This window comes from Emys orbicularis, chromosome 2 (genome assembly GCF_028017835.1).
Source record: "Emys orbicularis isolate rEmyOrb1 chromosome 2, rEmyOrb1.hap1, whole genome shotgun sequence".
Classification (NCBI taxonomy): Eukaryota; Metazoa; Chordata; order Testudines; family Emydidae; genus Emys; species Emys orbicularis.
The window spans coordinates 173,770,686-173,783,402 of NC_088684.1; the positions used below are offsets into that span (position 1 = coordinate 173,770,686).

The window sequence follows — 12,717 nt, forward strand, 5'->3', positions numbered from 1 at the left end:
ATTTTACTTATTGTGTTTGCTATGAACCTGGGGGGGCGGGGGGAGAGAGGAGGGAAGTTTCTCCAAATTCATTTCAAATTCACATATGGCATGTGGATATATGATATATAGCAAAGCTTATTCACTGTGCACTGATTTCATATAAGAAATGGTTAAACTACTTGACCACTTCTGTGTAGTCTGATATACCCTCTCACCGTGGTAGTTCTTGAGGGCATTTCATAAATCTAGCTTTAGCTTTCTCTCTTTAGCCTCACCAAAGGCTCTTAAGCAAAGTAAGCTGTCATGGGATAAGAGGGAAGGTCCTTTCATGGATCAGTAACCAGTTAAAAAATAGGAAACAAAGTGTAGGAATAAATGGTCAGTTTTCACAGTGTAGAGAAGTAAATAGCAGGGGCCCCCAAGTTTCTGTACTGGGACCAGTGCTGTTCAGCATATTCATAAATTATCTTGAAAAAATGGTAAACTGTGAGGTGGCAAAGTTTGCAGATGATACTAAATTACTCAAGATAGTTAAATCCAAATCAGACTGCGAAGAGTTACAAAGAAATCTCATAAAACTGGATGACTGGGCAACAAAATGGGAAATAAAATTCAATGTTGATAATTGCAAAATAACGCACATTGGAAGACATAATCCCAACTATACATACAACATGATGGGGTCTAAATTAGCTGTTATCACTCAAGAAACAGCTCTTGGGAGTCATTGCAGATTGTTCTCTGAAAACATCCGCTCAATGTGCACCAGCAGTCAAAAAAGCTAACGATGTTAGAAACCATTAGGAAAGGGATAGATAGTAAGACAGAAAATATCATAATGCCTGTAGTGGGATGGCTGCCCTACTCCCGCAGAACAGGGGTTAAAACAGCCAAGCTAGGCTGATTGGGAAGGCAGCCACAGCTGGGGCCATGCCCAATTAGGAGACAGCTGGCCCTATAAAAGGGCTGTGAGCCAGGAGTTGGGGAGTCTCTCTCCAGCCTTGGAGGGAGAAGTACTGGGCTGTCTAGGAGCTCTGGGTACAGGCAACGGAGCAGGGCTGGGCTGGAGAAAGGCAAGATGAGCTGGGGAGCTCCAGTCTGGCAAATTCCCAGGCTGCTGGCCTTGCTAAAGGCCAAATCTGCTACAGGGGTTGCAGAGGTTGATTTAGGGGGTCTTCACTAGACCCACTAAATCAACCTCTCCCCCCCCCCCCATGGATTGATTGCCACACATCGATCCCCCGATAAGTAGAGACAAGCCCTAAGATCTGTAACACAGCACAGATATAACTTCTGCTAGGGCCAGTTGCAGGCCACCAATCCAGCAGTGTGTGTAGCTGTGCTAATGTTTAACGCAGGGCTAAGAGTTCAAAGCCACATCACAAGTGCTTTGGGGAAAATACAGTATTTCTAAAGCCATTTTTGATAGACTGTCTTTAATTGCTCTATTTTTCTATAATCAATTTTACCTATTCAGCATCTTCAAAGGCCCATGTCATTGCAATCTTTCTGCCAAAGGAGGTTCTCTCTGGAGTCAGTCAACATTACTTGTCCGGGGTATCTCTAGAGTGTGATACTATCACCCAAAAGGGAGAAGCATGCTGCTTTCGTGGCTTGAGGAAGTCACACAAGGCTATGAGATATGTGGGAAGTAGCAAATGCAACAAATACTATATCAGGGATGCGGCACTCCTACTCCAAAGTTACTACCGTATTTTTAGGGTTGACTATGTTATCTGTCACGTTTGGATGCTATAAATAGCAAACAGTGAAAAGTACTTGGAAACTGTTGCTGTGGTCCTTTAAGAAGGAAATTGCTTCAACAGCTTTTTCCAATGGTAAAAACTTCTGAGAAACTATAGAAGTTAACTATTTCAACTTAGCTTTAAACATTTCCAAAGGTTGATGGTTTAATGGACAAAGCCTGTTCCCTGTAAATGTACCTTGTACTGTCAAGAGGACTTAGAAATCAAACAAAAATCTAAAAGTGGTAAGTTTTGGGATATTAGTTTGAGGCAAACTCAGCAGACAGCTTCTAAACAGGGGTGATCCCAATAAAAATATCTCAATTTGTAAAAGTCTTTATGTTCCCCCTTCACTCTGGAAACCAGAGTTGGTCCCCTGAGAAGCTACATTATGTCTGAGGCATTTGCTGAGGCATAAAGAACTACAGACAACTTTCTGAATCACTTCCAAATAATGAGGCATCTCTATTTAAAATCTGATCCTAATTAATGTTAGAAATAAAGAAAAAGAAAACAAAATTTCCAAGTACCTTTATAAAAGCTTATTATAAAACAACACTACACTCCTGCTACTTGGTGTTACAGTACTGCCAAGAGTTAGAAGCTAAAGCTTAGCTGAATCCCTCATTCTAGAGCGAAGAGAAAAATAAATATTTCTTTCATTTATGAAACTTTAAAGGAGTCATTTTTAACTGAGGTGAAATACAAGCCACATTTACAAAATCTTCCCCCTAAACAGGATAGAAAGGAGGACCAGGGTCACAGAGGAGAATGATACACAGAGCCTTCACCTTTGGATGATTGGTCAAATCCAGGACAGATCAATGATGAGTCTTTATTAAATTATGGCTGTTTGGTGACCTATGTGAAATGAAGTTATGGTCTCTATTTCCTTCAATAGCTCAATTGGTAAAGCAAAGGATAATAGGCTTAATTTTTTTGGGACTCCTTAGGTCGCTGGTTCAACTCCGGCTCCAAGGAATTAGCTTTCGTTGCCTTCGTTACATGCTTTAGCACTGGAATGGGTTACCTAGGGAGGTGGTGGAATCTCTATCCTTAGAGGTTTTTATGGCCCAGCTTGACAAAGTCCTGGCTGGGATGATTTAGTTGCTGTTGGTGCTGCTTTGAGCAGGGGATTGGACTAGATGACCTCCTGAGGTTTCTTCTAACCCTAATATTTTATGAAATTCCCAGAGGATAACTGTCTACAGCATACAAACAATGATTGTAACCAAGAGCTGAATGGTCATGGAGTATAAAATGTACAGATGAAAAGCCATCTAGTTCATATCTCTCTCTATGCTGGAGGTCCTTCTCCTAGCACTTTTCCTAGTGCTGTGTACAAATAAATTTTAAATATGTCAATCAATGGTCAAGCACTACTTGCCTCTTCTCACTCATTAATAGAGCTGGATGAATTTTTTTGGATGAACAATTTATTCATTAAAATGAAGATTCGACCAAAACTATTTGCAACTTCCTGGCATGGTCACAGATTAGTTTTGTCCAAAACAACAAGGGCAAAACGTTCTGGTAATGTTGAAATGAAACATTTCATTTTGGCATCACCCATACATTTTGTTTAAATTTTGCAGGCATTTTGACAAAAGCAAAAGAAAGGATTCATAAAACAGCTGGAAGGGGCAGGTGGTTGCTCCCACCTCCCTCATAAGTTTTAGCTCAATGGGTGGGGCACTAAACTGAGATGTCAGAGACTCAGGTTCAACTCCCCCATGCACCTGATGTAGAAAAGGGATTTAAACTTGAGTTTCCCACATTGCATGAGTGTGCCCTAGCCACTGGGCTATGGGATATTTTAGTATGGGCATTCTGAAACTGTCTCAATTTTTATAAAATAATTAGTCACTGGAAACTTGAGTCTCTAGGTGAGTGCTCTAAGCACCAGGTTATATTCATCTTCACTCTCTTTTTCCTTATCCAGTGTCAATCACAGTGGCAATTCAAGTCCCTACAGAAAATCCTTCTCCACTATATCTTTCTCTTTATATCCATCAGTGTTCCTCCAACAGATCCATATCAGTGGTTACTACTTGATAATTTTATTTTAATGTTTCTCTCACCAGCCATTTGTTTTCCCTTCTTAGGTTGGTTATCTTATTTAAAGGATATTTTTACAAAGATTTAATTCTTTAAAATTCTCTTGCTTTGACATCTTCTGTATTTCAGTGTTTGACTTAAAAAAAATCCTCCTCCACTTGGCTGCCATGCTGAGTCCACCTACATGGAACAGCTCAGTTTGCTGGCTACTTCTGCCCTTACTTGGAACATTAGGTTACATAGCCAAATGTGGAGGGCAATTACCGAAGAGGCTGTCAAACCTGCCAGAGTCTGGTGGAACTGAAACAGATGGGCAGCAGAGAAGGTAGGGCCAGCCGCTGGTGCTATGCCTCCATCTTCCCTGCTCATTACAGGGCCCTTTTTGTACCCCGCTTCCTGCAACTATGCTCACCATCAACAATTTCAGAGCCCTTGACACACTATAACCAGCCCCCACCTAGGGGCAGAGCAGTTTAAAAGGGTCCCCACTGGGACTCCAGAGCCAGGAGTCAGTAACCAAGGTATCTAGGAGTACTACTATGTGGCACTTATACTGTATGTGCAGTTGTATTAAAAATACCAGTTTTCAGCAAGCCCATGAGGATTCTATGGCCTCTTTATGTAACCAATGAACTAGTTATAGCTCTGTCCTCTGAACGAATGATTTGAGCAAGTGCCGCTCCACCTTAGCTATATTTGCACCCTCAGACTCATATTGAATCTAGCCAATAGTGCAATTTTGAACATTTGTCACTTGCAGATTTAAGAAAGGAGAAAACTAACTTTAGAAGTTTATCATGGCTTGTATTTTAATTGCTCAACAAAAACTCTTATGTACAACACTAACAAATAGCTCCATCCATAATTCTTGTGTGAATCCTTTCAGCATTCACTGTTTACAAAACAATTATAATATGCATATGAAAATTGTTTTGTAACCTGTTGCAATGTCTGTTAATCAAAAGTAGATACTACAAAAGTCAGTTAGATGGTTTTAATGTCAAACAAAACATCACCAATTTAAAATCTCATTTTTACATAATTTCTGTGTAAATATTGGTGACAGATTATGAATTTTATTAGTGATATTTTTATATTTACACAAATAGATATTTCATCAGCATAACTGTATTTAGTGTTCTTAGCACCGATTACATTAAATATGTTTGTTAGTTAATATGCATCAATATTCTTCCTTTCTACTCCTTCTCACAAAACTATTCAATCTTGTAACTTGGCCTCTGTCCTTTGTAGAGACATAACATTCTAGAGTGGCATATTCAATTTAGAGATTTCCACATTTACAATCTCTTAGAATTTGCAACATCTTTTTTGCCTCCTGCGTTTCTGTGGTGCTTGGCTGTGCCTTCATAAGTCTTCTGTGAGCTCTTCAAACTGGTGCTTCTGAAAGGTGACCTACACATCTCCCTGTGCCACTAGTCTCTCTAGCCTTATTCCTAGCAACCCAGAACCAGCTAAGCACTTAAGCATGTGCTTAACTCTAACTATGTGAGGAGTCCCCTTAAAGTCAGTAAAACTATTCATTCACAAAGTTAAAGGGTTGCTTTGCTGAATTGGAGTCATAACAATGTTACTGCAACAACCTCCTGCACACACTGTACTGAGACACCGTGGTTAGCACCTAGCTTTGCAAATTTTCTTCTGTACACTTGAGCTCTATCATCCATGCCCCAAGCTTAAAAATACTAGAATATCTTTATCCAGCAGCTACCTCTTGGTAGGCACAGATTCTTGTGGTTTTATCCAGTATCCAGGTGCTACAAAAAAAGAGAGAGATCATTTATTATTTGTTTCTGGTAGTGCCCACAACATGCACAACTTACAATCATAGCAATATTTTAAAGAAAATGGACTACATTCGTCATTAGGCACAAAGCTCCTGACTTCAATGTTCAATGCTGTTGCACTTGATTTCATCAGTGGTCAATTTGATCCCATGACTCAATAACAAGCTGAAGAAGAAGACCCTGATTATGGAGTCCAGCCCATGTAGTCTTCTCCTCTAACCAGAGCGCTGATTCAGCAAGGTACTTAATTACATGAGTAGCCCATTGATTTCAATGGGATTATTCAGGTGCTTAATGTTAAGTGCACAGCCTCATAGACTTAAATGCCAGAGGAGACCATCATGATTATCTACTCCGACTTCCTGCACATTGCAGGCCACAGAACCTCACCCACCCACTCCTGTAATAGACCCCTAACCTCTGAGTTACTAAAGTCCTCAAATAATGATTTAAAGACTTCAAGTTACAGAGAATCCACCATCTACACTAGTTCAAACCAGCAAGTGACCTGTGCCCCATGCTACAGAGGAAGGCAAACACCCTCCCGCCCCCCAAAACAGGGTCTCTGCCAATCTGACCTGGGGGAAAATTCCTTCCTGACCCCAAATATGGTGATCTTTTTTAGGGTATGTCTACACTACAAAATTAGGTTGATTTTATAGAAGTTGATTTTTAGAAATCGATTTTATAGTCGATTGCGTATGTCCATACTAAGTGCATTAAGTCGGCGGCGTGCGTCCTCACTACTGCGGCTAGCATTGACTTACGGAGTGGTGCACTGTGGGTAGCTATCCCACAGTTCCCACAATCTCCACACCCATTGGAATTCTGGGTTAAGCTCCCAATGCCTTATGGGGCAAAAACATTGTCGTGTTTTTGGGTATGTGTCGTCAATTGCCCCTACCTCCGTGAAAGCAACGGCAGACAATCGTTTTGCGCCAGACACCAGGGCGATTAGAAGAGCACAGCAAGGCATGCTGCGCATCAGAGAGGCTTTGAAAACCAGTTTCATGACTGGCCAGGCTTCGGTGTGACAGTTGTGTGTGTTTCTCCTTGATGCAAACCCACCCCCTTTGTTGATTTTAATTCCCTGTAAGCCAACCACCCTTCCCCCTTCGAAATAAAGTAACTATTGTTTTGAAACCATGCATTCTTTCTTTATTAATTAAAAAAAAAAAAGAGATAATGGACAAGGTAGCCCAGGTGGGGTGGGGGAGGAGGGAAGGACAAGGCCACATTGCTTATTGTAGCTACACTAAAAATCAAACTGTTTGAATGACAGCCTTCTGTTGCTTGGGCCATCCTCTGCAGTGGAGTGGCTGGGTACCGGAGCCTCCCCTCCCCACCCCCACCCCGCGTTCTTGGGCGTCTGGGTGAGGAGGCTATGGAACATGGGGAGGAGGGTTGGTGGTTATACAATGGATGCAGCGGGGGGGTCTGTGCTCTTGTTGGCTTTCCTGGAGCTCCAACAGTCGCTTCATCATGTCCGTTTGGTCCCCCAACAGACGCTTCATCATGTCCGTTTGCTCCCCCGTTAGCCTCAGTATCGCGCCCTGCCTCCGCTCTTCGCGCTCATTTAATTCTTTCCTGGCCTCTGCCACTGAATGCCTCCATGCCTTAAGCTGTGCCCTATCAGTGCGGGAGGACAGCATGAGCTTGGAAAACATGTCATTGCGAGTGCACTTTTTTCACCTTCTAATCTGCGATAACCTCAGGGACGGAGATGATAGGGGGAGCGTAGAAACATTCTACGCTCTACGATTCTGGGGGAACTGCATGGTCACCTGTGCTGCTGAGTTCACCACGCTGACCAAACAGGAAATGAAATTAAAAAGTTCCTGGGGCTTTTCCTGTGTACCTGGCTAGTGCATCGGAGTTCAAAGTGCTGTCTAGAGCGGTCACAATGGAGCACTCTGGGATAGCTCCCGGAGGCCAATACCATTGATTTGCGTCCGCACTACCCCAAATTCGACCCAGCAAAGTCGATTTTAGCGCTACTCTCCTCGCCAGGGAGGAGTACAGAAGTCAATTTTAAGAGCCCTTTAGGTCGACGGAACGGGGTTGGTTGTGTGGACACATTCATTTTTAAATCGACCTAACGCGGCTAAATTCGACCTAATCCCGTAGTGTAGACCAGGCCTTAGACTCTGAGCAAGGCATCTGGCAAGACCCAGGAGCCAGACACCTGGGAAAGAATTCTCTGCAGTAACTCTGAGCCCTCCCCATCTAGTGTTCCATCATCAGCCTGTGGAGATATTTGCTACTAGGTACATGCTTAAGTGCCTTGTTGAATTGGAGCACCAACGTTCTAAACTTGACTATGAAGAGGCCATTTACTGACACAAACCCTTCTATGATACACATCTCATTATTAAATGTATTGTTCCCACAACTGTCAAACTGTACTTGAATATGGCACGATTTCTGCTTGTTAGCTTTCACAGTTGTTTCCCTTTTTTTATCAAGCCCCTCACTTCCTCCCCAATTCTCTCCTCTGGATAATTTCATGTATATTTCTAATTTTGAATCCAAAGATGAAAAGTCAAAATATAAATCAGTCCCCAAATGAATTATATACTTGGCTGAACACCAAGCCCCCATACTTTCTTCATGAATACTTGTACTGCTTGTCCCTTGCAGTCCAAGTGAGGTAAATTCTCCACCAACGAGATCTCATTATTCACCCCCAGGAGAACAACCTATCATCTGATATTTTGAATTACATAATGAATTATACAAACTTCCTATAGGTCCCTACACACCCACTATCTATTTTCTCCAATCTTTACCATCCCTAAGGGGGGGGGGGGTTCTCTCTTGCCTCCCCATACAAATTCCATTTCACTGCATGTTCCCTTAATGACTAATTTACTGGGGGAGGGAGGAGAGGAGGAAACAGTTACTGCTAATTGATTACCACAATTAAACTGAACTGCACAATCTTTTCTTTTCAGTATAATCATAGCTAATGTTAAACAGTTCATTTAAATCCTTTCTAGTTAATCTTCAATTACGTTTCAGGTATCTAAGTCCCTTTGCTCTACTTCTATTAGAGAAGGTCCTTCTTTTCTTTTCTCACTCTCTTTTTCTTCAGTTTCACTGTCTGCCATTATTTTTTGACCAGCTCTTCAACAGCTGCTACCACGAACTTTTGCATGCTAGAGCTTTGGATCTCTATCCAGAGTGTAGTTTTCCCTTCCCTAGAGACTCTCGCTGTACAAATCTGATGCTAGAAGCTGAATGGAAATTCTCTGCTACAGAAAATCTCTGCCCTTCTAATTGCGGCTTTAATTTTACTCAACTCTTTACTCTTTTTAAAAATTAGAGCAGAAGATCTAGGAGAAACTGAAGATTGTGGCCTTGGAGTATAGACTCTGGGGGCTATCTCGCCTTTTTTCATAATCAAGACTTTTTTTGGTAATGGCGAAAACTCATAATGAAATCCGTGGATCTGCTACTAGCCTAAGGCGGGGTATTCTATTTTAATCTCTTCTACAGACATGAAATTTAACAACTAATTCATAAAGGGTTGTAAAAAGAGAATATGATTTTCTTCATATTTTCAGACACTTTTTAAATTCTCATGTCCCTTCTTCTCTCTTTTGGCTCCAGCAAATTTACACAGCGAAGAAGCAGCTTTCTCTCTTCTCTGATATTTCTCCCAATGCAGCATCCAGCCGAGAAATTCTATACTCACTTCCTCTTTGATTGCAGAAATCTTGGAGAATAAATCAGTCCTCAGTGCTGTGAATTCAGACTGTAAATCTCTGATATCTGCTTTAGTAGTCAAATGACTTTAGCCTGGTATCCTTTGCCTGTTATGGGAGCCATGCCTTCTGGCGCTCTGCTTTTGGGGTGTTACAGTGAGGTTAGGGTATGGATGGAGACAGATTATTCAACAGAATAATCCCCTCTGAGCTCAGACAACCGTTTTGCTTGGGTCCCCATAGGTTGGTCCTCTGTTCTGAATTTTAAGGGTGAAGGAGTAAGTTAATGTATGTTTCTCTGTGTTGTACTGAGCTAGGTTACAGGATGCAATGTTTTCAGGGAGAGATGACATAACTGAAGTACAAATAAACCTTTCTTTCAACAATAAACTTTATTATGAAACAGGTTGGCTGCCAAAAATATAATATACACATCAACTTTTCCAAAGGTTCTTGTAGTGAATTTCATATATATTTGCCAGAAGCAGTGACCTTGGCAGGAGGTGCTGGGTACTGGTGGGCTGAGGGCACAGTCAGTCAGCAATTGAGTTTATAGTTCCAAAAACCCATTAAAAAGCAACAGGTGGAACAATCTGTCTTCCTTCCATAAGTCTGTCTCACGTTGCATTTAGTTAGACATGTAATCACCCATTTATTTCTTACTATTCTACTAGTACTTTTTCTGCCTGTCTTTATTTTCCTTGTACTACATCTCCTTAAATCTGTATACTCTCTCTAATTCCACACACAGATCCTCCTTGCTTTTGTGCTTGTTTTTGATTATTCTGGGAGTGTGGACCTGGGCGGGCAGTCTGCACACCTTCCCTGAAGACCTGGATCATCCACTCCAGTGGCTGAATTAAAAATAAGGAAGTTGGTAGTTATAGCACTCCATCACACAAGCTGGGAATGCAAACTATTTTGAGAAAGATAACAATGTCAATACATTTTGAATACCAAGCTTTAGTGTAAGCATAGCCTGGTCCCTAGAATGCAATGGTAAGGTCAGCCCCCTTCTCACAGGCTCATGTTCAGGACTTGTCCCTAGAAAGAGTGATAGGGGAAGCTACTAATGGGGCAAGAAGAGGTTTGGGGGCATGCTATGATCAGAGCAAATTTAGTAATTATTTAAAATTTAGGCAGTTGAATTGTTACAGGCAGCCATTTCTCTGGGAAATATCACCTTCCTCAAGTTTCCCTGCAGAGGAAAAAAGGAATTATTCCAAAGAGTTAGTGATAATCCTCACACAAATGCTGCAGCATTATTGTCCCATATGGTTACCCCACAGCTGTTCATGGATTGGAGGGACTTTATTAGCCACTGTAGGGTCCCAGGGATAAGCTAATTGTCATATAATTTAATAAAAAGTTTTTCTATAGTTTTTCCCCATTTACAGAATAAGGAGAACACCACACATGACAGATGCTACTCATGATACTAAATGCACTTCTGGAAGGTGCTCAGACTTCCTGTTGATAGGCGTGGTCTAAGAATCTAAATAAAACAGATTAGTCTAGAAAGATTGGAGTATAGGCATTTCTCTGATATTGCTGTTTAAGACTGTGCTGCAGCCTAAGGGAAAATAAACAGAATGGTATGCTAGGCTGCTTGTGGTTGTTGCACCTCAATAGATTTCCAAAATTGTGTTTACAATTGTCTAAAATTATCTGTCTTGCGGTTGCTTGGACGTTGCTGTTTGAAATGCCAGCACGATGCTGCTCTTTATGTCTGCAAACCAAAGATGTGATTGTCAGCTCTTGGCCTCATCAGGTGGGTCTTCAGTAGCTCAGCCCTCCAGCCAAATCACAAACAGTCCAGTGCATGAAGGAACTTCTTCTGGAGTAACAAAGTTTCAACTAATGGTTAGAACTCTTCAGGGTCTTCAGCCCTGTCCCGGGGCCTTTTTAAACTCCCAGTCCCTTTCTTGGGCTTTTAATGCAGAGCCTTATCCCTTCCTTGGGGCTTAGGCCACTTCGCCAGTCGGGGGACCGGGGCCCACCCACTACTCCAGGTCCCAACCCAGGGATCCTACAGACAGCAGCCACATAATGCTTCCTCTAATAGTTGCTGCTGCGATTCCCTGGGCCGCTTCCCACATAGCCCCTTCCGCTTCACCCTTAACTCAGGGCTGAAGTTCTCAACTCTTCTCCTTACTCACCAAATGCCAATGCCACCAGAACCCATCTTCTGGTTCTCCCTTGAGCTCCAGCAAAGAGCATCCTTTTTTACTCCTCTGGTGCCAGCCAGGAACTGACCTGCTCAGGCCCTGCAGTGCCTTTTAACTGAGCCTGCTGGACTCAGATTGGCTGCTTCCCTGCAGGCTTTCTAGGCAGGCCTAGAGGACCCACCTTCCTCTCACTGCTTCTTTTCTGGAGCAGGGTGTGGTAGGATTGCGAGGCCTCCAGCAGGGGGCCTCAACAGACCCAGTATACCCCACCACAAGACCTAAATATGATGATATACCCTAGGGTTACCACCTTTGAAATGCAAAAAAAACCCTGGCACCCCTCCCACCCCCCAAGGCAAGCCCACAGCAACCTCAACTACCAACCATAAGCCAACTCAACAACCCCCCATCCCTTGAACAGCCACTTATAGTATCTAGAGAGATAACACATATAGATAAGGTTAAGGAGACGTGCAATGTTATCACTCTCAATGGACTCAAACCCTCTCTCACACATGTGCGCAATGTGCTTGCATGTTTTTAGGCAGATAGCTGCTGTATTTTCAACAGTTTTGATCTGTTATCACTTAAACTACGGAAGTGGGAACACTGCAACATCTTGAGCTGGACACAGAAACTTTTAACATTAGATATCCCAGTGTGTTGTCATAATAATGCAAATCTTTAAACCTATGTTAAAAAAAAAAACTGGCAGATTAAATTATTTTTCTGGCAACTGGCAAATCCATAAATAATGGCCAGGCTGGTCAAATACTGTTCATGTGGTAACGCTATATACCCGTGTGTTTCTTCTGCAGTCACCCCGCTCTGCCTGAATCTCCAGCTCACTCCATATCAGAATCCAAACATCAGCCTCTGCCCATCTGGCACTATGCTCATAAGATGCTTTTCATGCCTGAGACGTTGATAATAAAGTTATCCAGAAGTTGCCACAGGTATATCACCAGAAATTCTCCATTCTGAAAATGGAAACTTAGCTCCCTGGTGTTTTCAGTGGTATTTGTACTGAAAAAGAAGTTTTTGGGCAAATTGACTCTTGTGTAGTGGAGTGTAGAAAACAGACCAGACAGACTACCTCAGCAATCACTAGTTGTGACATTATTGACATGAACTGTGACCAATATAGATCATTGTTACAAACAAGGTCCTATAGTTGCACCAAATCTTGTACAAAGGAGGTCCAGTAAGGTGTCTATAGAAAGGTTACAATTTGCTGATTATGATTATG

General features: G+C 42.1%; 1 protein-coding gene across 1 annotated transcript in view; it reads right to left on the bottom strand.

Annotated features, from left to right (window-relative positions):
• Positions 1 to 5,513: 5,513 nt before the first annotated feature.
• Positions 5,514 to 12,717, bottom strand: part of ANKS6 (ankyrin repeat and sterile alpha motif domain containing 6) — an 87,114-nt gene continuing 79,910 nt past the window's right edge. The window contains exon 16 of the mRNA XM_065399737.1: positions 5,514 to 5,563. Within this exon, the coding sequence (XP_065255809.1) occupies positions 5,514 to 5,563 (50 nt within the window). The remainder of the gene's footprint in view (positions 5,564 to 12,717) is intronic.